At 41.2% G+C, this 25,913-nt stretch overlaps 2 protein-coding genes across 4 annotated transcripts in view; one reads left to right on the top strand and one right to left on the bottom strand.

Moving 5' to 3' along the window:
* The window catches only part of ITK (IL2 inducible T cell kinase), a 66,619-nt gene extending 59,652 nt beyond the window's left edge, over positions 1-6,967 (bottom strand). For all 3 annotated transcript variants that reach the window (XM_029217162.1, XM_029217159.1, XM_029217161.1), the window contains exon 1: positions 6,748-6,967. In XM_029217162.1, the coding sequence (XP_029072995.1) occupies positions 6,748-6,885 (138 nt within the window). In that variant the 5' untranslated portion in view covers positions 6,886-6,967. The remainder of the gene's footprint in view (positions 1-6,747) is intronic.
* A 13,996-nt stretch (positions 6,968-20,963) lies between these two features.
* Positions 20,964-23,589, top strand: FAM71B (family with sequence similarity 71 member B). The gene is made up of 2 exons (XM_029218983.1): positions 20,964-21,660; positions 22,465-23,589. The coding sequence occupies exons 1-2, from the start codon at positions 21,013-21,015 to the stop codon at positions 23,587-23,589; spliced, it is 1,773 nt and encodes a 590-aa protein (XP_029074816.1). The 5' UTR covers positions 20,964-21,012.
* The last annotated feature ends 2,324 nt before the right edge of the window (positions 23,590-25,913 follow it).

Here is a 25,913-nt window from a genome sequence, read left to right as displayed (position 1 = left end):
CATAGGGTCCATTTCTGAGTTTGAGATAAAGATATCATATATTACATGAACCTCATGGTTTAAGAAACTGAGCTCTTGTGCTTTCCAGTGAAACCTTTCTTCCAGACTGAGTCAGGAACTAAGCCCTCACATTTATGGTCTTACCCTGTGGCCTATTTTTACCACAGAAACTGATTAATGGATGTACTAGACCCTGAGCAGTAGGAATTGAATCTAATTTTAACTTGGGAGTATTTGCCTCTAAAACAAGACTTTTCTATCCAATGGCTATCTCCATAAAACATCAACATCACATCAGACAAGCAAAAATCAATTCACAAAGAAACGCCATTAATGCAGACATCAAAACCGCACATTCTTGGCTTTGAGTGGCCTGAACTGCAAAGTACTTTGCTTTGGAGTCTTACTTTTCTTTGCCTGGTTAGGCAAGGCCCACATTTTTAGCTCCCAGGTACTCTTCTGAATTCAATTTGAGTTATGTGACCTTCATTCATTCCCTGGATATTTACTGACCACCTACGACGTGCCCAGCACCGTACTAGAGGTTACAGGGATGAGCGAGGCAGTCAGTCGCTCATGGAAGTGACCTTCCGGTGGACGTAAGACAGAAAATGGACAGGGAAGCACATCAATAAACCCAGTAAATAAGTGCAGATACTGATTACTGAAGTGCCTATGGACTTTGAAAGAAGAGAAAAACAAACAGGATTCTGGGAAAGTACTTGAAGAGAAGGGAAACAATAAAGAACCAACCTACAAAAGTCTGGGTTGTTGCAGACAGTGGGAACAGCTAATGCAAAGACCCTGCCCCTGCAGGACCTAAAAGTGAGCGGCCCCTTAAGTGTATCTCACCCTAGTCCTGCTCCTGTACAGAGGCCCTAGCGGGGGGCATGGCTTGGAGTGTTCAAGGTTCAGAAAGAAGTCAGATATGATGGATGAAGGGATCAGAATAAATGAATCTGCAAGGCAGGTAGGGACCATGGGTGAAGAGTCTTGTAGGCCATAGTTGAGGATTAACTTAAATACTCTAAACAGTCACGGAGGGCTTTACAGTAGGGCATAATATCTGATTTCTCATTTTAAAAGTCTATTCTAGGTGTTGTATGGATAGTCGATTGTAGGAAGCCTTGAGTGTCAGTGGGAGCTGAGCTGGAAGGCAACTCAGTCACGTAGGAATGAAGTGGAGAGAGATCACGAGTGGTGAAAGTCTCAAGCAAAAATGCTCGGGTAGCTCTGAGAATGCTATCTACCAAGGGTTTAGCTGTAAAAGGGAAGGAAGGAAGGGTAAGACAGGGTGGAGGGTAAAAGAGAACAGAGTTGCTTGGTTCTTTTAAAAAGAGTTGGGAGGGGGGAAGGAATGGCCTACCTGCTGGTTTCTACGTGTGTCTCTGACCTAAATCTTAAGACTCCAACCTCCTGAATTCTCACGGCTAGCCATGATCTGCTGCCTCCAGGGAGTCCTAATTACTTACTCCTGCACCCAGGAATCTCCTGTTTGAAGTCCTTTATCACTTGCTTTGTTCTGAACTCTTTTGGTGTTGAGCCTTGTTCTGTTAGGGGTCCCTGTGTGTAACTCTAACCTCTCCAACTACACATTCCTCCTTCCCTTCTTTTCTTTCTTTCGCAAATAATGAGTGAGTAATATGTACCAGGCACTGTGGTAGACCCTGATGATGCCGTCTTTAGCAAACTGGGCACCAGCCCTTGTAAAGCTTACAGTCTAATGGAGGGGAATGACATCAGTGCAATAATCACATTAATAACTAGGTAATTACAAATTTGGCATGCACTTTGCAGAAGCGTATGTGCCACTGTATCAGAGCGTAACAAGAGGAGATGACCTAGGCTAGGGAAATGAAGGAAGTCTTCCCCAAGCAAGTGACCTTCAAAATGGGGGGTCTTAAAGTTGAAGAAAATCTTATGTGTTTGGAGCTCAGTGAGATGGGAGGAAAAGGAGCATGAGCTGAAATGGAGGAGACCGTGGGATAGATTTTGGCGTCCACGCTCAGGGTAAAGGGAGAACCACTGAAGGGACATGCCAGCTTCTGATGAGGGTCATCAGGACATGATCACAGTCACCATGTGAAAAGCTCACACTGGCTACTGTGTGGGGAATGGAGTGGTGGGGGGGCGGCGGAGTGGGTGCAGGGAGACCATTATGAAGTGGTAGCAATCCCAGGTGAGAGATGCTGGCAGCTTCCACGAGGAAGGTGACTCTAGGAAATGGAGAGAAATGGACAGATCCTAGAGGAACTTTCAGTGCTAAAATTTGGACACATGGTGGAGGCTCCCAGAAGTGAATGGAGACAAAGATTTGTCCTGGAGTATATGTGGAAATGATAGAACTCCTAACACATTTCATTGCAGAAGACCTATGTGGCATGGTTGCTGATTTTCAGGACTGCCCTTTACATGGAGGGCTCTAGAGCCAGAAGGCATTACGTACTTTGTAATAACCCAGTGGAATCGCCCATTGCCTATGAGCAGCAACTGTTAATAGTAATAAGAACTGTTTGACAGGGAGGCTGTGTTGGCTCTGGAGACATAAGGGAGTTATTTAAATTCTCTTTGCCTCAGTTACATGCTCTGTAAATTGGGGTAATGATAGTTCCTAACTTACAGGGTAGGTGTAAGGATTAGATGAAATAATTCATTTAGCACAGTGACTGACACATAGTAAGTACTCGGTAAATATTAGTTACTATAATTATTAGAATAATGGTGACATTCATTTCATTAAAAAAATAAAGAAGGAATGTTTGATCATTTTAAAACATGTAAATAGCTTTATAGAGGGTCACACAGCCTTCAGCAACCTTTGCAAAGCCACACAGCTCTTAAGTGGTAGAGCTGCTCTTTGACCCAAATCCGTTGACACCAGAAGCTGTGTTTTTGACCACTATGCAATAATGTTGCCAAAAACAAGGAAAGGGGATCCTCTTCCCACCTGCCATCTTTAATTTAGGAAGCATGCATATTATAAGAGATGTTTCTGCTGCTAGATCAGACTTTGGCTAAAGGGAAGTGTCCATGAGGAGTGGTGGCCCTATCCAGAAAATGACTAGAATGGTGATCTTGACTGTTTCTCCTGTCCTGTGTAAGTGGTAATGGCTCCCATGCTATGGTGACCATGGAAAACTTGTTTCCTAAGGTGCAAAGAGTCATTAAAATAGGGAAACCTTTCCATTTCTCCTTAGGGCCTTTCAGAAGATCAAGATGGTCCTATTAGTACCAAGCTTATAGCATACTTTTCTCATGAAATACTCAGCATTGAGTAGTGTTGGGGTCCTTACTTTACAAATAGGAAACAGAGGCTTAAAGAGGTTAAATGTCTTGCCTGAGATCCCACAACTAGAAAGTGATAGAAGCAGCATTTGAATCCAGCTGTAGCAGACTATTCTGGCCTCACCATTCTGTGACACTTGTCTCCCATCTGTGCTGTGCTGCCCCTCCCATCTCATGCTTACTCAAAGTGCCTGAGGCCCCCGCCCCCCCATTTCTCTCTTTTACCCCTAAAAAGGATCTGATATCAGTCCTGTACAACTAAGCACGTTGTTCAGTAGGTCACTACCTCTCCAGAGTTTATTTTTATTTAAGCCTGCCCCCGCCAGTGGTGTGCTGGAGCCTGCTTATGTTGGCCCACATAAGAGCTGATTGCTACATTTTCAGGAGTTCTGTGAGCCAGTAGACTTTACATTGGTAGTTTGACATTGGTCATGATGGGAGTATTTACTGTACAGAAATTGGCAAACACCACAAACAAAGGCTCTCCCATATTCTCTACTGCCATTACCACTACAATGACTGTTAGACATTTACCAGCATACCACTGGGCCCTCATCTTTCCTTGTCCTTTGTTAAAGAATGTCTGGCAACAGGGATCACTTTGCTAAGAAATTGGCAGGCACGGGGAGTGTCTGAAATCACGCCTGGTGGCCAGTCACCACCTGGCAGCTCCATGCTTCTCTCTGGCCCACTGCTCCAGCATGACAAAGCAGCTTCCCGGCCCCAAGGAAAACACTTGCACATCTCAATACTTTGAACAGGCTCTGACATCAGGTCTAAATCCATGTTAAAATAAAAGGCTCAGTCAGTATGTATTATAATGACAATGGGCATGGAAATTTGAAATTAGAAAAAAGCAGACTTATTTTGCAGAACTACAGTATTTGTTCCTGAATATGTAAAGGATTATTTTTATATGATATCATAAATCCACAGAACTTTAGAGCTGCAATGAACATAATTTTACAAATGAGAAAAGAGAAAAAGAAGCTGAGACCCTGAGAGGGGAAATGTTGGCCCAACATCACGCATCTCATGATGCATGTATGTCTCTACCCACACAGTTATATTTAGTCACAGAATAGAGGGAATCCAGAACCCTGATGTTAGCCACACTTTGACGAATCCTTGAATGTTTCCCTTCATTTGAAAATGATTATGTTATGCCACCCTGCCAGCTCCTTCACAGATATAATGATGATACAAATAATAGCTAATTTTTACTAGGTGCTTACTAGGTGACAGGACTTATGTTAAGTGCTTTATATATTAAGTTGAACTACGTATATGAAATTGCCAACATTTGATCTTTTCTTGATCTATCACATGGTAATTTCTAATAGGTCAATCTAAATATATTCTCTCTAAATATTCACCATTTTCCCATGAAGTGAATACTATTATCACACCCATTTTACAGATGGCAAGACTGAAGCTTTAATTTAAAAATAAATTTAAAAAAGCTTTCTTCCCACAAGTGTTATTCTTATTTATGGACAATGAACAATGTACTCTTGTGTGCAAATCGATGGCCCTAAGCAATGGAATGTACATAGAACATAAACAATAATACCTGACATATCTTGCCTTTCTCAGTGACCTTGGAAAATTTTCTAATCAATAAATTTCTGTGATATTTAAAGAAATGCTTTTTAAAATGTTATTTATGAATATAAAGCATAGACATTAGAAAATAAGAAATTTGATGTCTGCGCGTTATATATCTGCTGTATCCCACGTGGAAATGTTAGAAACTATAGCTCAGGGCTCCCCAGAATGAATTAATTGTCCTAGAATTTTCATAATACTTGAATGAAGAAGCTGAGTTATTTTACAACATTGTCTACATGCAGATTATCACCAACAAAATTCTGAATCAAGACCATTTGGTTGTATGTCAATCTGCAAATAATATTGTACAGAATTCACAACCAAACAGTTCAAAACAAGCAGTTACACTCAGAAATGATCAGTACTACGTACATGGGATGATGCTATGTCAAGTGATGAGTCAGGAAAGAAAATTAGTGAAAGCTGTAAAATGGGCTTTGAAAAAAATATTTAAACATAAGTGACTACTCTTCAAATATGAAACCAGAACTTCTAATGTCCCATTCACAATAGAAAAAAAATTGACTGATACCATGTGATTAATCAACTCTAAATGATGAATTCTCCAAGTTGAAAACTTGGCTATTGGCCCTCCATTAAGTTAGTCAACAAATATTTCTTAAATATCTACCACAGGGGCCTTGCGCATAAGTAATTCCATATTATTCCCAATTGATTGACTGATTATTATCAGTAAGCATCTGCTTAAGAAGAGCATGTCTTTTCACCTCTAAAAAAGAGGCAGTATTACTCCACCTGCAACTTAGAAGTCTAGGAATCCATAGGCTCCATACCCGGCCTGGCCTCCTTCAAGTCTCCATCTCATTGAACACTTCAAAGCCTGGCTCTCAAAAGACCCCAAACTCATGCCTACACCTACTAAGTGGGACCCCAGCCAAGAATCAGAGTGCCTTTGTCTCTAAGGGACCATCAAGCACCAACGTTATTTCCCCTACCTCCTTGATGATGGAAAAATAATATAATGATATAGTAAGGAGGCAAACATGCTTTGAAAAATCGCTGAAAAGGGCTGTGCAAGTGCTACTTCATAGAAACAAGGAAAGAAGAAAGGAATGTTGTAGGTGGTATTTCCAGTCCTTTCATTTTATAAAGAATGAACCTGATGCAGAAGGTAGAGACGTTTGCCCAGGCTAACTCACCTAGAGAGAAGTGGAGTTTGGTCTCCTGACCCCTCTTCCAGTGCTTTTTGTACCAAACTACATTGTTATGATTATTCGCGTTGCACTTATTATTATTGATGTTATGGAATAGAAGACTATCTTTAGATATATAAATACTGACTTAGCTAAGCAGCTGTAATCTTCTAGATAAGAACTACTGTCCTATACTGCATAACGTTTTGTGCGTGATAGTCTCCTGGGAAGTTCTCCTAGGGATGAAGAGGTTTACCACTGGGCTTTGCAAATTCTAGGCAATTAAATGCCCAAGGACCATTGTTCCCTATGTCAGGTGAGTGATGACCATTGAGACAATTAAAACTGAATCCATAAAAATGTTGACATGGGACACATCACTTAACCCTTCCATTTGCCACATAAAATATTATAATTTAAAAGTCAAACTTAACCTTTCAGGGGAAAGATAAGCTAATGAATAATAAACTTACTCTTTTACAGTTTTTAGAACTGAAATCACCTAATACAGTTAACCCATCTCTTGACTTTTCTCCATGCTCTCTTCCCATTGCTCTTACTGTACTTTTTAGGTTGTTATAACAAGTACATCTGTGTTTTCTGTGTTCTTATTTTATTCTCTGTATATCTTCATGAGTCAGCCCAGTCTAACTATAAAATACTGTTTTAAAAAGGACAAAACAAAGTGCTCACATACCCCATGACGGTCCTCAAAGTATGCCAGGCTGGTTTTGGTTAAAACAAAGAATCGAACTTTAAAGTTCGAAGGAGAAGTTCTTCTCTTTTGTTGGGATTTCTTGATGAGTTGTTCTTCCAGGAGGATAAAGTTGTTCATGATCCAGTCCTTGAAAAGTGATGCACCTTGGGCATCACCCTTCAGCACAACCAGAGGAAACAGCTTCAGGGCAAGGAATGAGTTGGAGAGGCAGTTGATCTTCAGAGAGTTGTTCAAAGGCAACTTGCCTCCAATGTTATCTCTCTACCAACATTCAGTCAACATTGCAGAGCTTCCCTTCTGATGTCAAAGCCCACAACCACATCCTTTCAAAATTCAGAAAACTATGAAGCATAAGTAAAAATTATACATACCCTTTGCTGTACGGTTTAGAAATGATATTTGAAGAACCTCAGACTCAAAATGATATGACGGATTAGAGTTTAATCTTCATAGTTCCTGCTTTAGCCCGTCTAACAGTTAAGGCATGTAGCACAAAGGATAGAAACGTGGACTTTGGGGTCAATGGACAATAGTTTGTGTGTTAGTTTTCTGTTGGCTGCTGTAACAAATTATCCCAAGTTTAGATGCCTCACGAATTTATTATCTTACAGTTCTGTAGTTCAGAAATGCAAAATGGGTCTCACTGGGCTAAAATCAAGATGTCAGCAGGGTTGTGATCCTTTCTGGATCTCTAGGGTAGAATCTGTTTCCTTGCCCTTTCCAGCTTCTAGGACTACCCGCACGCCTTGACTCTCAGCCCTCTTCCTCCATCTTCAAAGCCTACAACAGCAGGTCAAATTCTCTCATCTCATACAACTGTAACCTCTTCTTCTGCCTCCCTCTTCCATGTTTAAGATTCCTTAAGATTACACTGGGCTTGCCTGGATAATCTAAAATAATCTCCCTATTTTAAGATCTGTTTATTAGCAACCTTAATTCCATATTCTACCTTAATTCCCCTTTGTCATGTAAGCGAACACACGCACAGGTTCTAGTGATTAGGACGAGGACATCTTTACCTACCACAGGTTGACTTCTGGCTCCACCAGCTAACTAACTGTGAGACTATAAGCAAATTACTCAAGAGCTCTGAGCCTCAGCTTTTTTACCTGTGAAGGGGAATAATGGTGTCCCTACATGTGGGGCTACTCTCCGGCTTCCTTGCCAGTCTCATCTCACACCTCTCTGCTCACACATTTTCACTTTAGCCCTCATGCGTGCTTCTCCTGCTGCTTTGAACAGCTGCTCCCTTTGCCTGAAAACATCTTCTCTCCCCGCTTTGCCTGCTTTAACTCTAAATTATACTGCTAGTCTCAGCCATGTCACTTCCTCAGGGAAGCCTTCCTGGCTTTACTAAGTCACATCCGCCAATTATATATGTAGAGGGCACCTTATGACATACCCCTTATGACAATTGTCATTGTATTTTTGGAAGGGTGATTTTTGGATTAATGTTTGTCTCCCCCACTAGTCTGGAAGCTCCGTAATAGTAAGGAGGAGTATGTGTGGTTTTGCTCACCATTACATACTCAGCAACCATCACGGTGCCTGGCACATTAAAAGGATATTTAGAAAAATGTGTTGAATGAGTAATCACCAAACTGGGTTGGACAATTATAAGAGACAATGGGCATAAAACACTTAAGAGAAATATATTAAAGTTTATTATTTTGTTAAATTTAAATAAAAGCCCATAGTAGTTTGTCTGTGCTACAGAGAAATGATTGCTTTTCCATCGCAAAACATAGTGGAAGAGCAGAAAATAAGTAAATCCTTCAGAATGGCATAATAAATTATACATGAGCTCTGAAGACAGACAAAATTACATTGGAATCCCAGCTCTGTCACTTACTAAGCTGTTTCTTTGAGTGAGCTACTTTCCCTCGCTGATCCTTGGTCTCTGTGAGGGTCCTTCTGAAGACAATCCCATAAGCTCTGTGAGTGGTGGATGCTAGTCATGTATCTGGCCTTAGAATTAAGGTATAAAGTATCGTGAGTCCGACTTCTAGCATGAAGTAAATAACCAAGAAATCTCAGTGTAAGGAGAGATGGCATATGCCAGACAGGGATAAATAAGGAAACAGAACAATCATTATTGCTGTATAGGAGTGCAATGATCTAGAATTTATTTTTTTCATGTGAGTTACCAGACTACAGCTTAATTTTGTCTCATATATTGGATGCCCCAGCATAATCAAGACACTCAAGATTGTTGGGGAGGGAATACTTTAAATGATTTCCCCACCTCCATTCTGAGATTTTAAGATATGTGTGTGGAAATACACTGCTCAAAAGAGGTAGTATTTCTTTTCTCTCCTGAATATGGACTTGAGACAGGGATTGCTATTTTCTCCAAGTATCTATTCTCCCCTTCTTCCCAGGTAACAGACTCCCTGAAGGTTATCTGGGCATCTGGCCAGCCAGAATAAAGATTACATTTTTCAGTCATGTTAACTGTATTCTAGCTAATTGAACAGGGCAGAAGTTATGAGCACAACTTCAAGGAAATGTCCTTAATGGCAGTCATCATACCCTTTTCATTCTCTTTTTCCTCCTTCCTGCTAACTAAAATGTGAATGTGAAAGTTGGAGCTAGAGCAGCTATCTTACACCTTGAAATAGAAGTTGCATGTTGAGGTCAGTGGAGCATAAAATAGAAAGGTTCTGGGGTCCTGATGACCTTGGATCCTCCTTGCAGCCTGGGAGCACTTTTTCTTTAATGTAAAAAGAAATAAAATTTTATTTTCTAAGCCCCTGTTATTTTGAGGTTCTGTCACAAACAGTAAACCTAATTTTAACTAATACAGTGCATTTTCAAACTAGACTGTAAAGTCCTTTGAGAAGGGTAGATTTATACCTGGTTTGTTCAGGTTGAAAGATCTACAGACTTCACAAAGTATTCTCATGTGGGAAAGCAAAATGTCATCAGTAGCTGTTGTAATAGGAGCCTTTCCTTTGCCAAATCTCCATGGAGTGTAATTATAAGTAATTTTATTCTCTCTCTTTCATAGCACCTTCAAACCCACTCGCTGGGATTGGTTTTTGTCCTCACCTAAACATAACCTTAAGAGACCCAATATTCTCCCCATCACTCTTAGGACAACATGTGTAAAAATAAGCCCTTTGTTTTGTTTTAAAGTCCTATTGGGAATTCCCTGGTGGCACAGTGGTTAAGAATCTGCCTGCCAATGCAGGGGACACAGATTCAATCCCTGGTCCAGGAAGATCCCACATGCCGTGGAGCAACTAAGCCCGTGAGCCACAACTACTGAGCCTGTGTGCCACAACTATTGAAGCCCATGCACCCTAGAGCCCACACACTGCAACTACTGAGCCCACACGCCGCAACTACTGAAGCCCACACGCTCTAGGGCCTGCGTGCCGCAACTACCGAGCCTGCACATCTAGAGCCTGTGCTCCGCAACAAGAGAAGCCACCGCAATGAGAAGCCTGTGCACCACAACGAAAAGTAGCCCCCGCTCACTGCAACTAGAGAAGGCCCATGCACAGCAATGAAGACCCAGTGCAGCCAAAAATAATAAATAAAACATTGAAACAACATTCTAAAAAAAACCCAAAGAAAAACAAAAAATACCTATTGATAACTTTTGGAGGATGCTGGAAAACAAATTTATTATTCTGTAAACTGCAAAACAAAGGGAAAGAATAAAATATATTTCCTATTTTTCCTGAAGAGCCGTATCTCAGTTTAGTAATCAAATATTTAATGAAGGAAAGTCCTTCTTTACAGAAGAATTCCAATGAATAAATTAAGGAGTGATAGAATATCACCATTTTGCAATCCTAATAATGCATAATGGTTTTAGGCAATGCTCATCAATGGTTGCTATAATCATTACGTGAAGAGCCAGTAGGAAAATCTATAATTTATTTATTAGACTGATAGCATTGTAACACATTGATCAATCTTAACAGCAGGAAAAGAGAGACAATCAGACATTATGTATTTCCTGAAGTGATGCAATAGGAAGTACACAGAAGCCTTGCCAAAAGAAAAAAAAAAGAAAAAAATCAAACAATCTCATCCAACCTCTAGATCTAAATTCAAGCTTGCAGGAAATACAAGAGATAAAGGAACATGACAAACGACAGCATGGAGACAAGTTCAGAATACAGTGGACCCTCTGTATCTGCAGGTTCTGCATCTGTGGATTCAACCAACTGTGGGTTAAAAAAATTCCAGAAAGTTCCAAAAAGCAAAACTTGAATTTACTGTGCACCAGAAACTATTTACATAGCATTTACAGTATATTTACAACTATTTATATAGCTTTTATATTGTATTGGGTATTATAAGAAATCTAGAGATGTTTGAAAGTTTACAGGAGGATATGTGTAAGTTATATACAAATACTATGCCATTTTCTATAAGGGACTAGAGCATTTTGTATTTGGGGGGTCCTGGAACAAATCCACCATGGACTCCTCGGATCTGTACCCAAATCGCAAAAGACAACTGACCCCATGTCTGTAACAAGTAAGTCAGAGGGAGAAAGAGACTTTAAGAGCCATATCAAGCATGTGCTGATTTTGTTTGGATTTATATTCAAACAAATCAATTATATAAAGACATTATGAGACAGCTGGGAAATCAGAACACTGCATATTTGATGACTAAATTTTTTAATTTTTAAGGCATGATAATGGCACTGTTGTTATTATAAAAGAGTATTGTATACAGAAACATGCAGAAATAATTATTGATAAAATAACAAAATATATGAGATTTGCTTTGTTATAATCCAGTGGAGGGGGAGAAATAGGCAGGGCAAGAGATGACAAATGTTTGGCTGAGTTGACAGTTGAAGCTGGGTGATGGATGGGTTGGTGGTTCTTTATTCTCCTTACATTGCTATATGTTTGAAATTTTTCATAATAAAAGTTAAGAAAAAGGCCTGTCCAAGTCAGTCTAATAACAAAACCTCCAAACACATATTGAATTTAATGCTTTTCCTCAACCTGAGCAGCGGTCTGGTACAGGCTTTGAAGCATGTTGCCTTTTCTACTATATCCTAACTCCTCCTCCTTCCCCATACACTAGCCTTGCTTCTGACGCACTCCTTCCGGCTCAGGCTTGGGGCAAGAAGGGAAACAGGCACTGAATTCAATGAGGTCACAGTTGTAATCTTAGGTTGATGCCCTCTGAATGTGGTGGATACACAATTGTTGCTTTTTCTTTCGTGGGAAAGTTTTGTCATGTGTGTTGTTGCCATTATTTTCAGAGGGCTCTGACAGCAGTTCTCTTGATATTGGAGATGCCAGTCTGACTCCGAGTGAGCCCAACCTTCAGCTCTTGGGCTTCTGCTGGTCCTCCTCCAGCGTGCCTCCCCTGCAACTCTGTTGGGATCCCTTTGCCCATCTTTGTTGTCCTCTTGGGTAAATGTTCCTTGAAAATGAACTGCATGCCACTTATTTTCTCCCATGGCTCTAGAGAAGACTCAGGTATCCATTGATGGATGTATGTACCATTTGCCCCAAGTGCAGCCTCTTCTCCCTCTGACACCAAACAAGGAGCTCTTCCACGAGATTTAACCTTTGCCTTTCTCCAAATGGGATTTAGACAACAGTCCTCATAAACCCTATGAGACTTAGGTCAAGCTAGTGAGTAGTCCTTTAAAGTTCCTGTCACTTAGCTTCTAGTGGATGCAAACACCTGCCCCCTTTCCCCCTGAGTGGGTTGTAAGAGGAAATGCACAGTGCACCAAAAACTCTCCCTTGGTTTTTCAAGCTTTTGTTTTCTAAGAGCTGGAGGTGGGCAAAGACTATTACTGGCAGAACTTGTTTTGCTTCCTATTGTGTCAAGCACAGATGATAAGGTATTTTACTTTAGGACAGAAAGTCACTTGATTCCTTAAATTGTATTATTTTAGGTCTTTGAGGCCTCAACTGAAACTGAGTTGGAAAAGTTAGTTTAACATCCTCTCACAAAGAAAAAAACAATTCAGCCTGGCACTACTGGATCCAGCTACTTAGTGACATCAGAAATTTTGATTTTCATTTCTTAGTTTTGTGTCAGCTTCACGCTTAGGAAGGCTTTCCTCTGTGGCAGCAAAAGGCTGACATTTTGCCAGTGGAACTGGATTCTTTTTCCTAATAGTTCCAGCAGAAGTCGCAGAACTATGAATCATTGCCCTGGCCTGGGTCAGTTGCTAATATGTAACTCAGTCATTACAGCCAAGGTGATAGAATATTCTGTTGTCTATTTCTAGGTCTGCACCCTTTCCTGGATTTGGGGATGGGATGCAGTCGACCCTATCCAGCCACATGGGCTGAGAGTAGAGAGAGGTTTTCCTCTAAAGGAACACCAAGAGTGTTGCCACTAGAGGAAGTAGAACGGATGTCAGCTCATCAATAAATCATCTCACCTTTACTCTGCCCTGAAGCCCATCTTCATTGTTCTAGCATTTGAGGCCCTGCAAGTCCAATCCTCTTCTCTGATCCAGGGAATAGCCATTTAGATAAGTGGAGATGCTTCTTACATAACTCCAGAGCCCTCCTGTGTCCAGGATGAAGAGATCCTTCAACTGCATCCTTAGGATGTGGCTTCCAGGACCTTCATTATCCTTGTGGTTCTCATCCAAACTTGATCAGGTTTATATGGATCTGTTTAAGAGTGATACCCAGAATATTTTGGTAATTATATAGCTTCTATCTTCTGAAAAATTAAAAAAAAAACCTTATTCCTTCTAAAACTATTAATCCTAGAGAAAAAAAAGTAACATGAGCACATAGAGGTATTTGTACTAAATGTTCATTGCAGTGTTTGTAATGGAAACAACCTATACGTGCATCAGTGAGAAACTGATTAATCTATGGTGAATCCATTCAGTGGAACACTGAGATAACGCAAATGAATGAAGAATTTCTATAATGTATCACTCCAAAAAAGTACAAGATCTATTGTTAAGATAGAAAAGGTGCAGACAAATATGTATGGCATAATCCCATTTTTACATAAAAGTATTTTGTGTTTGTATTAATATGTATGTATATGTGCAGGGCAATGTCAGAAAGTTTCTATATCAAACTTCCAGCAAGGAACTGGAAAGGTAGAGAGTTGTTTTGCTTTTTAATTTATGTAATTAAAAGACCATATTGTGGGGGAATTTTTTACTTTCCAATTTAAAATAAAAGTATGTCCTTTGTCAGAAATAATTGGTTTGATTACTACAAGATAGTGATAACTGAGGTGGCCAGTTAGACCTTAGAGCTTAGACCTAATTTTTGAACCATATATATATATGTGTATATATATATATACACATACATACATATATATGTATTTCTGGTTACAGAAGTGAAATATATCTTGCTGGAAAGAGCCAACCATCAAATAGACAAAAATAATAATCACTTTTAGTCTCACCCCTCAGAGATAATCAATGTTAACAGTTATTTTACTTTTTTCCAATATTTTTTCAGAATTAAATTTAATATTTATTCATTGCAATATAATTGCAATAATCATCTTATCCCAGCTCCTGGATCATTTACCATCTCCCACCTCTACAGTTTCTAATCTTTATTTTTATCTTAAATGTTAACTATTTTATTATTTGTATGTGTATTTAATTGTAAGCTTCTTCAATATAACATCAAAGAAATAAATATTTAGACCGAGATGGGATGTCTCATGGCTTATAAACGCAGCAAAATTGGAACCCAAGAGAGGGAAATTGTCATAAGAATTTTGGCTCTGAGTGGGGCTAAACATGTCTGAGGACAGAAACTAGAAGGGAGCAGAAAGCGAGTAGGTGGGGAAGAGAGGTGACACTTGTTGGACCATAATGTTGAGAAATAAAATTCTTTAGATCTCCTGTCTGGCTTCTTTCATCTCTACCAGCTCATTTTCTTTTGAAACCTAAGGCAGAAGCAAACTGATTTGCATAATGGAACTTAGGGAAAGAGTCTAGGTGACTGTGGTCTTTTTCTGACAACCAGAAGGTAAGGCAGAAATCAGGTTGGCTTCCTGAAGTCCTAGGTGCCCAAGGCTCACCACACTTCATCCCACGCCACCTCGGTTTAACAGTGTTGACATATAAGGACTGTGGATTGTATTTTAGGCCAGGGGATTTACCCAGCAGATATATGCTGTGTACAGTATGGAAATCTCCCCACCCTCACATCCTGCCTAGCTCACTAGGCCCTCTCAGGTGGCATGCTCTTTGAAAAGGCTATATATAGCTGTCTGCTTGCCTTGCTTTACAAAGTGATAGGTGCGGAACAAAAGTTATTGACTTGAAACCTCTTCCCATGATAAACAGGTGGACTTCAGCCATCTATAATCTTGCATGTCTACCTATACTCAGTACATCATATACAGTATTTTGTGTTTTCACGCTTCACATCTCTTTAATCTTAGGCCAGTTAAAAATGTACAGGAAACTCTCCTTAGAATTCTGGCAGTTTCTCTTCTCACAAAACATTGTTGGTTTTAAATATTGAGATAAGTGCTATCAGGTCCATTCATTCAACTCATTCACTATTACTCTAGCATGTATTTAATTGTCCTCCTGTATTGCTCTCTGTCTCTTCAGGGTGTTCTCCTGTATTGTAGTTTCCGAAATTAGGGTGGTGGTTTATACATGCTTCACTATAGTCCTTGTTAAGAAGAATTACCAAAAACTTGTAAATAGAAAAAAAATATAAAGCAGGTAACATGTACTTTCTTTCTTTTTTTTTTTTTTTTATAAATTTATTTATTTATTTTTGGCTGTGCTGGGTCTTCGTTGCTGCGTGAAGGCTTTCTCTAGTTGCGGCGAGGAGGGGCTACTCTTCGCAGCAGTGCTCGGACTTCTCATTGCGGTGGCTTCTCTTGCTGCGGAGCATGGGGTCTAGGCACGAGGGCTTCAGTAGCTGTGGCACGTGGGCTCAGTAGTTACAGCTCGTGGGCTCTAGAGCGCAGGCTCAGTAGTTGTGGCGCACGGGCTTAGTTGCTCTGTGGCATGTGGGATCTTCCCGGACCAGGGCTCAAACCTGTGTCCCCTGCACTGGCAGGCGGATTCTTAACCATTGTGCCACCAGGGAAGTCCAGCATGTACTTTCAATGTCATATTAAAGCATTGTTTATCTAAGAGATTATGTGATTATCTAAGAGGATTATGTGATTATGTGATTATGTGATTATCTAAGAGAAGGAAGTAAGACAATGGAATTGGATTAATAAATCAAGACTGAAGTATTGCTGTCTATTATTTTTAATAGCTTTATTGAGATACATTTCACATATCAAAACATTCATCCATTGAAAGTGTACAGTTCAGTGCTTTTTCATATATTCACAGTTGTGAAACTATCACAATATAACTTTGGAACATTTTCAGCACCCCAAGAAGACTATTATTGATTAAAGTCTCAGACTCAGTGAAGTTCTCTAATAACTTATAGATTTTCATTCAGAAGAGATGCAAATGATTTCTGTTTAGTAAAAAAGGCAGCCCCAAAGCTTATGTTTTTATTGTCCTGTAGACATTTAACCAGTTTTGTATCTAACCTGGCAGTGTTAGTCCAATATTCCTTCTCCAATGCCAAGGCCTATACCTTTAATTCTCCTTTGAACCAGCTTTACCATCATGCTGATTCCCTCATTGATGAGGTAATGAAATCTGTGACATGTTTTCATTGTATATTTGTGTGAGAGTCATATTTTAAAGTTTTTGAAACTTATATTTGACAATCTGAATGCTCTTAGCTCAATGGTGGGCACATAGCTGGCAATCAATAAATATGTCTTGACTTACTGATCTCCATTTTTTTGATAGGGGATACATCAGACTTTTAAACTTTGGAAAGAGAGAATAAATTTTCAGAAAGTCTTTAAGAAAAGTCAGAAAATGAATTTGGAATGATATTTTGTATTTGGGTTCTCAAATTCTCAAATTTAAAGTATTATTTATTTTTGTGCAAGTAGTATATGCGATAGAATAAAATCTGAAATGTATAGAAGAGAATGCCCTGGGAAGCTAAGTCTCCATCCCACCATTTCCTTCAGCCAGTAAGTTTGCTCCTGGTACTGGTTTCGTGTGCATATTTTCACATACACACACAAACACACATTTTTAAAATTTTTATTAAAAAATATATGGCATGCCTTATACGCTCTTTGCAACTTGTTTTTTTTACTTACTGATATTTATTGAAAATTGTTCAACCTCAGTATACATAATAGTTGCCTCAGTCAAAACATGTCTGGTGGCTGATCACTTTTCACTACTTCCACTGCTTCCACACACATCTTCATCTCTTGCAGGAGCTACGCAGTCTCCGTTTCCATCCCTATTACACCTCTATGATCTCTTTGCAACATGGTGGCCAGAATGATTCTCCATATATGTAGGTCAGATCATCTCCCATTTAGAGCAGAGCTAAACACCTCACAACGTCCTACAAGGTCCTTCACACATGATCTGCTTCCCTACCATCACCACAGTTGCTTCTTGGCCTCAACTCCAATCTCTCTCCCTCACTCCACTCTTGTCACTGTGGCCCCCTTGGTGTTCCTCTAACACATCAGGCACACTCCCACCTCAGGACTCCCACCTCTTGCTATTCCCTCTGACAAGAGGCTACTCGCCAGACATCTGCATGGCTTCCTCCCTGACCTCCTTGAGGTCTTTGCTTAAAAGTCGCTTCTCACTGAGCCTTCCTTGACCACCACCTCCAGCTCCTTCTCTCATGCACACACTCCCATCCCATTTGCCTACTTTATCTTTCTCCACAGCATCGGACATACCATATATTTTACTCATGTATTATCTACATATAAGCTCCATGAAAGTGAGGATATTTGTTTCTTTTGTCCACTGCTGCATTCCTAGCACCTAGAACAGGGCCTGGCACAAAGTAGGTACCTAATAATATTAATTAAAAGAATTAATGAATTTATGCTGCATAGTACTTGTATATTTGTGTTCTACTTGTGTGACCCAGTGTAGTATAGTTTAACCATTGCCATATTTGGGGACTTATATATGCTTTTGGTACCTTTTGACATTGATAAATTTGCCTAACTTCCCTGAGCCTTGATTTTCTCCCCTATAAAATGGGAATAGTAGTTGTACCTACGTTTTATAGCATTGTTTGGGAATTACATTTTTAAAAGAATGTAAAGTGTTTAGCACCATGCCTGACTTAGAGTAAGTTATTTATAATATAATTATGATTTCTCTCATTAATCATTCATCAGAAATGGACTTACGAGAAGAAGAGATGATTGAGTATATAAAAACTTCTTGTTCAAAAACCCAATAGTGCTAACTTTTAGTGATTATCTCCTTACAATAGAATATAAGCCACTTTGTTCTTTTTTTGGAGAAATCATTTAACATCTTCAGAAAAAAAATTTTAGCTCTTCAGAAGTAGGGACCTTTATCTCTGCATTTTCCATTTTCTAGCTGGTCCTGAAAATAGTGCCTGCTCAATAAATTTTGTTGACTAAACAAATGGAAGAATGAATCTCAGTGGGTATAAGCAAGTTCATATTTACTGAAAAGCTGCAATTTGCCAGGTACTGCAGTAGGCACTAGGGATATAAAAAAGAACATTTGGGGGGTGAAGTTTATTTCAATACCTTCACATAGTAATCATTGAGTTTGGGAGATGTATTTTTACCTCAAAAGTAGTCTTCTAACTGGGGGAGGGGGAATTTGGATTCATCACCTTATGCAAAGTACAAAAACTCCAGAAAGGCATCTTTGCCGTAATTTCTCTGAAGAGCTTTTCAAAGAAACAGAACATCAATGGTTTATCAGGTAGACATCAAGAGTGAAGAAGCAGGCAGACCAATATGGGAAATCCTATGGTGATTCAAGACTTTAGTGATTTCCTGGGGTCCCCACGTATCTTGCTAACCATGAATGATTCTATATTTGGTGCAGAATGAGAGTACGATGGTGCGCCATGCAGCTTGAGACAGAGAAAAAGCCTGACCTGAAGTGCAAGACTGGGGATAGAATCCATCCAGCTCTACGTTCTGCCCCTGAGCAAGATAATCCTGAGCCTCAGTTCCTCACCATAAAATTATGGTTTTAAAAACTAGCTTCCTTTACAAGAATATACAATGGCAAAAAGACAGTCTGTTCAGCAAGTGGTGTTGGGAAAGTTGGACAGCCGCATGTAAATTAGTGAAGTTAGAACACACCCTCTCACCATATACAAAAATGAACTCAAAATGGCTTGAAGACTTAAATGTAAGACATGACACCATAAAACTCCTAGAAGAGAACATAGGCAAAACATTCTCTGACTTAAATCATACCAATGTTTTCTTAGGTCAGTCTCCCAAGGCAATAGAAATAAAAGCAAAAATAAACAAATGGGACCTGATCAAACTTATAAGCTTTTGCATGGCAAAGAAAACCATAAACAAAACAAAAAGACAACCTGTGGAATAGGAGAACATATTTGCAAATGATACAACTGAGAAGAGCTTAATTTCCAAAATATACAAATGGCTCATACAACTCAACAATAGAAAACATCCCAATCAAAAGATGGGCATAAGAACTAAATAGATATTACTCCAAAGAAGACATACAGATGGCCAATAGGCAAGTGAAAAGATGCTCAACATCGCTAATTATTAGAGAAACGCAAATCAAAACTGCAATGAGGTATCACCTCACACCAGTCAGAATGGCCATCATTAAAAAGTTTACAAATAACAAATGCTGGAGAGGGTATGGAGAAAAGGGAACCCTCCTACACTGTTGGAAATTAAATCGGTACAGCCACTGTGGAAAACAGTGTGGAGGTTCCTCAAAAAACTGAAAATAGAATTACCATATGATCCAGCAATCCCACTCCTCTCCTGGGCATACATCTGAACAAAACTATAATTCAAAAAGACACATGCACCCCTATGTCATAGCAGCACTATTCACAATAGCTAAGACATGGAAACAACCTAAATGTCCCTCAACAGATGAAGGGATATAGATAAAAGATGTGGTACGTATATAAAATGGAACACTACTCAGCCATAAAAAGAATGGAATAATGCCATTTGCAGCAACATGGATGGACCTAGAGATTATCATACTAAGTGAAGTACATCAGAAAGAGAAAGATAAATACCGTATGATATCACATTTGTGGAATCTAAAATATGACACAAATGAACTTATCTACGAAACGGAAAGAGACTCACAGACATAGAGAACAGACTTGTGGTTGCCAAGGGGGTGGTAGGGGAGGGATGGATTGGGAGTTTGGGGTTAGCAGATGCAAATTATTATATATGGGATGGATAAACCACAAAGCCCTACCATACAACACAGGGAACTATATTCAACATCCTGTGATAAACCATAATGGAAAAGAATATGACAAAGAATATATATATACATAAAACGGAATCAGAAATTAACAGAAGAAATTAACACAACATTGTAAATCAACTATACTTAAATTAAAAATAAGAAGGAGAAGAGAAAAAATAGAAGCCAAGGTTGGGTTACCTTTGTGGGGAGGGAGCATGCAGAAGAGGGGCTGGCAGGGTTCTATTTCTTGCTCTGGGTAGCAGCTACAAGGGCGTTCACTTTCTTGTTACTCATTAATCTATATATTTATGGTTTGTGCACTTTCATGAATGTGTGTTATATTTCACAATAAAAACAGTTTCTAAAACTGTAAATATATATATATAAGTTAGTCTCCTTGAAATGAGAAAATGGGTGAGAAAATTCTCCATACCCTGGAAATGACAGTACCAATGGGACTCTGACGGGTAGCACTCTTTCTAAGTTCCTGCCAGCACTGTGCTATATACGCTGAGGGCACAGAGAACAGCAATCCCAATAGGATGCCTGCCCTTAGCAAGTACACAGGCCACTTCCAGGATTTTATCCCCAGGGCATCGTTCAGCAGAAGTATGAAGATGATCCCTGCAGGGAGATTTGTAACAACAACAAGACTGGAAACCACCCAGATATTTACAAAAGCAGGATGGTTTTCTCAACATTTTGATTAGAAAGACTATCCAGCCTACACACACCTATACCCTGGCAGGGTCAGCCTGTTCCCTATGGACGTGGTGGTTGGTTTAGGGGGGAGTCTGGTGAGCCTGCCCCGAGTGGGTGGGGGCTTGGAGGCTCAACAAAGGGGTGTGTGATGGTGATGGGTCACAAAGGACTGTGCAGAATAAATGAGGTCGGGCCAAGAGACTTAGGCAGAGCCCTGCAGGGAGGTGGCCAGTTGCCTTCGTTCCCTGTCTCTCCGAGACTCGATGTGTGGCTGGTGGCCGCTGTCTCGAACGAATAGAACCATGAGCAGTGAGCATTTGTTACCTCATTACACGGCCAACAGCTACCGTTCAGTAGGCGTGTTCAGTACCTCCATGGGGGACCTGCAACGACAACTGTACAAGGGAGGAGAGTATGACATTTTCAAGTATGCTCCCATGTTTGAGAGCGACTTTATCCAGATCAGCAAGAAAGGAGAGGTGATTGACCTACACAACCACGTCCAAATGGTGACTGTGGGCATCGCATCCACCAGCCCCCTCCTCCCACTACCTGACGTCATGCTGCTGGCCCGGCCAACAAAAGCCTGTGAAGAGCATGTCAGATACGCCCAGATCACCAAGGGAAAAGGTCGCGAGCCCGTGAAGACCCTAGAGCTTACCAGGCTGCTTCCCTTGAAGTTTGTCAAGATCTCCATCCACGACTGCGAGAAGCAGCGGCTGCGCCTGAAGCTTGCCACCGGCCGTACTTTTTATCTGCAGCTGTGCCCCTCTTCCGATGCTCGAGAAGACCTCTTTTTCTATTGGGTGAAGCTTGTCTATCTCCTGAGACCACCGGTAGAGAGTTGCAGCAGTACCCCGACGCTCCAAACTGGAGATTCAGCGACTATTCAGGATGCCAAAATCCTAGTGGTAAGCACCTACAGAGACTCAAGAACACAGGGCAGGGTGCTTTGGGAGAGCAGGGCAAAGCTGGTCCTTCATAGCCTTTGGTGCTCTCTGAGGCTCACCTGGGAAATACCTTCCATTTGGTGCTCTCTGAGACTCACCTGGGAAATACCTTCCATTGTTGAAAAGGGTCAGGGACAAATGAGCCATTCACCACACTGGAGAGGTTCTGAGTGCTTCTCCACACTGTCCCACAAGGCCGAATTTCAGAGAGACCTTAGGTATCATATCAGCTGCACTGGTCTCATCCCCAGGGCTGTAATCCCTTCTACAGCATCCTGATTGTCCGGTCTCTTACTGAACACTTACCCCAGCCCAGAGAGTCTCATCAGTTGTGGAAATCATTCACAGTTAGGAAGTCCTTCCTTCATTCTGTCTCCCCGTGACTCTGACACGCTGATTAAAATCAGCCCAACCCGTGTAGTCACCAAAATGTAGGTGTGCATCCCTTGACCCAGGAACCCCGCTTCTAGGAATTGTCCTGCAGAGAGAGAAGCACAAGGGTATAAAATTAAAGTGTATATCATGGAGAATTGTATCAGTGCTTTCCCTGGCCCTGGGATTGTTCAAGCAAAATGGAGTGGCCGTTTGACAGGGGTGCAGTAGATGGGATCTTGCATCCAATGGGAGCTTAGATTTGGTGATTTCAAAGGTTATTCTGAGTATAAGCCCTTGAGTTGCTCAGCTCCAGGATGAGAGAGGAGCGGACAGTTCTGATCTCACTTTCTGTCATCTCTATCTTATCTGTTTCTCCTCCTCTTGGCTCAGACCACAGAGCTCCACAGAGAAAGGGATCAGGATGAGGCCGGGCTTCACAAGCTTCGTGACGTGTCTGGAGCCACGTCTTGTGCTTATGTTGGGGGAGAGGGAATCCATCATGCCCCCCATGGCTCAACTGCAGCTGTGAAAAGTGCCGAAGGATCAGCTGCAGAGATGACCACGGGCCAGGTCGCAGCAGAGACAGCATCAAGACCTGGCGGAGGAGTGGCAGTCTCAGGGGTGGGAGCAGGCCCTGCAGGAGGCGCTGTGAGCTTGGCGGCAGCCAAGAGCACAGGCACCAGCCAGGTGAGCATGGCCCTGGCGGGAGCCACCATCAGGGATCCAGGAGAAAGCGGATCCGGCAAGGCCATTGCAGGTGCTGCCAGCACATCCTTGGAGGACACGAACCTGGTCTTGGCGGGTGCTGCCAGCACATCCTCCACAGGGGCAGGTAGTCCAGAGAGCAGCATGAGTGTGGTGTTTGCAGGTGCAGCCACGACCAACAAGCCTGCTGCTGGAAGAGCTGAAGGGCAGGTCGCAGCCCCCCTGGTCTCCACCTTGCAGAGCGAAGACTACATGTCTGAACGGGATGGAAGCCAGAAGGTCTCCCGCCCCAGGGATGAAGCCTGGAAGGAGAAAAAGGAAAGAAGGGAAAAGAAGGACAAGTCTTCATCTAGGAAAAGTTCCCATCACCGCAGGACAGGTGAAAGTCACCGCAGGACAGGAGGGGACAAGACCCAGAAATCATCCTCCTCCTGGTCCTTATCCGGCCATGGAAACTCAAAAGTTGACAAAAAAGAAAAAGGGCACAGTGGCACCAGGAGCAGAAGACACAGCTCTCACAGGAGTGGCAGCCACAGGTCCTCTGCCAAGAGCCGGTCCGCCACCAGTTCAGGGACTCTAAGTAAGAAATCCAGTAAGATCTATTCGTTTTTCAGGAGCTTCAGAGTCATTCCTGGTTCACAAACAATGGTCACACAAGACAGAGAGGTAGACTTCGTGGCTAAGACGGTAGAGGAGCGCAACATAGAGGCCAAGGTGGAGAAAGCCCCAGTTGGCCAGGATCTGGAGATCTGTGGAACCATGACATCAGAGCCGATGGAGACCATCGTTATTGAAACCAAATCCATTTAAATAGAAGCCAGGGCAGGAAGCTTTCCATGGAGACCCAGCTTCAGGGAAGGATCCCTAGAGAGGCAATTCCTGCTTTCTTTAATAAAGGAAACCATACAACTCCAAAAGAAATGCTATCTTCTGTTTTCTGTGTCCCCTCGCCTGGTAGTGACTTCACAGTGACTTCTGTGATGTGAATTGTGCTTCGGCCTGAGACCCCAACCTCCAGTCCAGCAGGACCCCCACCTCCCACCCACGCCCAGCAGAGCCAGCATTAGTGCCCTGCCTTGCCTCAACCCCTTCCTGCCTTTGTTTTCCCCAAGACTATGGCTGCAAGTCACAGACTACGGGCTGGGAAGCATCACCACCAGCCTATCCCCAAGCCCTTCCTTTTCTCCCTGAAGGTCCCTGAACATGGTCATTCAGTCCAGTCCATAGACTAAGTGAAGACAGGACTCATGTCTCCTCTAGGGATAATCAGGGAAGAAAAGAAGGGGTGCCTCAGCATTTGTAGGCAATCAGAATAGTGAAGTTTATCATCTTGATCAGGACTGACAGCCTGAGGGTCAAATCTTGCCAACTGCCTGGCTTTATGAATAAAGTTTTATTGGGCATAGCTACAGTCATTTATTTAAATATTGTCTAAGGCTGCTTTCACATGAAAATGACAGATTTGAGTAGCTGTATCAGAAACCACATGGCCTGCAAAGTCTAAAATATTTATTTTCTGGCACTTGGCAGAAAAGTTTTGCCCACCTGATTTTAATCTTAAAATTCTTCTTCCTCCTGGGTATGTACTCTGGATAAACTCTCACAAATGCTTGCCAGGAGACAACTAGGAGGATGTTTGTAGTAAAACTGTAATAGCAAAACCCTGGAAACAGTCCACATGTTCACCAAATAGGAGAAATGATCAATTGTGGCATATGCCTACTGTGCATATGATACAGCAGGGAAGATGAATAGCAGCTGTACAGGGTAGCATGGGGGAGTCTCCCGTAATGTCGAATAAGAAAAGCAAGTCAGAAAAATACATGCAATATAGTTCCATTTGTAGAAAAGTTCAAAAACAAGATCAAACAATGTGAGTAGGGGCACACATTTGCTAAAAGTGTAGAAAAAAACAAGGACATGCTAAACACAAAATTCACAATAGTGGATTTCTGTAGGGTAAAAGGAAGGGAAGGATGGTCTGGGAGGAAAAGCTTCAAAAGAGTGGGAATTTTTCTATTATGCAAAGGGGTATGTCCATGGGAATGTATTATTGTTTCCATTTTATTTTAACATCTCTGACATCAGGATGATTTTTCTATTGCTGTCAGCCAAGTGGCCGTCACTGCCTTAGAAATATCTTAACCAATTTGTTTCACTTTTGTTTTCCTTTCAATATACGCACAAGAGATGGATGACAAAGTCTGAAAGATATCTTTCAATAAATATAAGATAAAGAAACTAAGTGACATAAATACTCACTATCCAGGAACACAAGAAAGGTTTAGATATATTGTTAAGAAATAATAGAATAATCCAAAATGCTCTGTACTAATGAACTATGTAAATTATGTATGCATGTGGAAAGCGATTCTAAAAATTAAAAAATCATAAATGAGATTATGAAATCTCATTTCATAATGAGATTATGCATTTTTAAATGTCCTTTTTAAAAAAGTCTTTCCAATTTAAAAAGAGTTGTAAATAAATTCCATGAGTCCATGAAAATCATTAAATTGTTAACAACAGAAGATAACAGTTGGATTAGAGTAACTGTTGATAACAGTTAACAACAGTTGGATTTGAGAAGAATGCCTCTGAGAACCATGTGTGTTTGTATGAGCCAGGGAGTCATCTGCTAGCCTTGCAATTCTTTGCTCATTCTCTTCTGTGACAACAGGGTCTACCAGGACGGAAGTCGGGTTTCCAGTAAAACTTAGGGACTTTCTCTGCAGAGCAAATGTAAGTGGTAGAGGTGGAGGAGGTGAGAAATAAGATACGGATTCTGGGAGGAGTGGTAGCTTGGGAGGATGAGAGGAAGCCCTTCTCAGTTGATCTGGTGGGTGGCTGGAAAATCCCATCTTGTGATTTCCGATACACAAAGACCAATAGATGGTGGGGATCAATGTGTCCTTGGAGTTAACTCTTGAAGCAGTGGGTCTTGGTAAGATGAGAGAAAGAGCCATGTTCTCTAAGACCTGAGAGGGATTTGGGGGAAGTCTTCTGGAAATGTGAGGAGTTATGGGGTGGAGGAGAGAGATAAAGGGGAGCTCTTTCCAAAGCCTTTGACTCAGAGCCCCGAATTTTCACTATGCCGGAGGCTGAATCAGCCTAGTTAAAACAGCTTAATCGTA

The sequence above is a fragment of the Monodon monoceros genome, unplaced genomic scaffold (assembly GCF_005190385.1).
Source record: "Monodon monoceros isolate NGI ecotype Baffin Bay Population unplaced genomic scaffold, NGI_Narwhal_1 Super_Scaffold_12, whole genome shotgun sequence".
NCBI classification, from domain to species: Eukaryota; Metazoa; Chordata; class Mammalia; order Artiodactyla; family Monodontidae; genus Monodon; species Monodon monoceros.
Note: the sequence above shows the minus strand (reverse complement) of the source record. Positions and strands in the feature narration are given on the sequence as shown.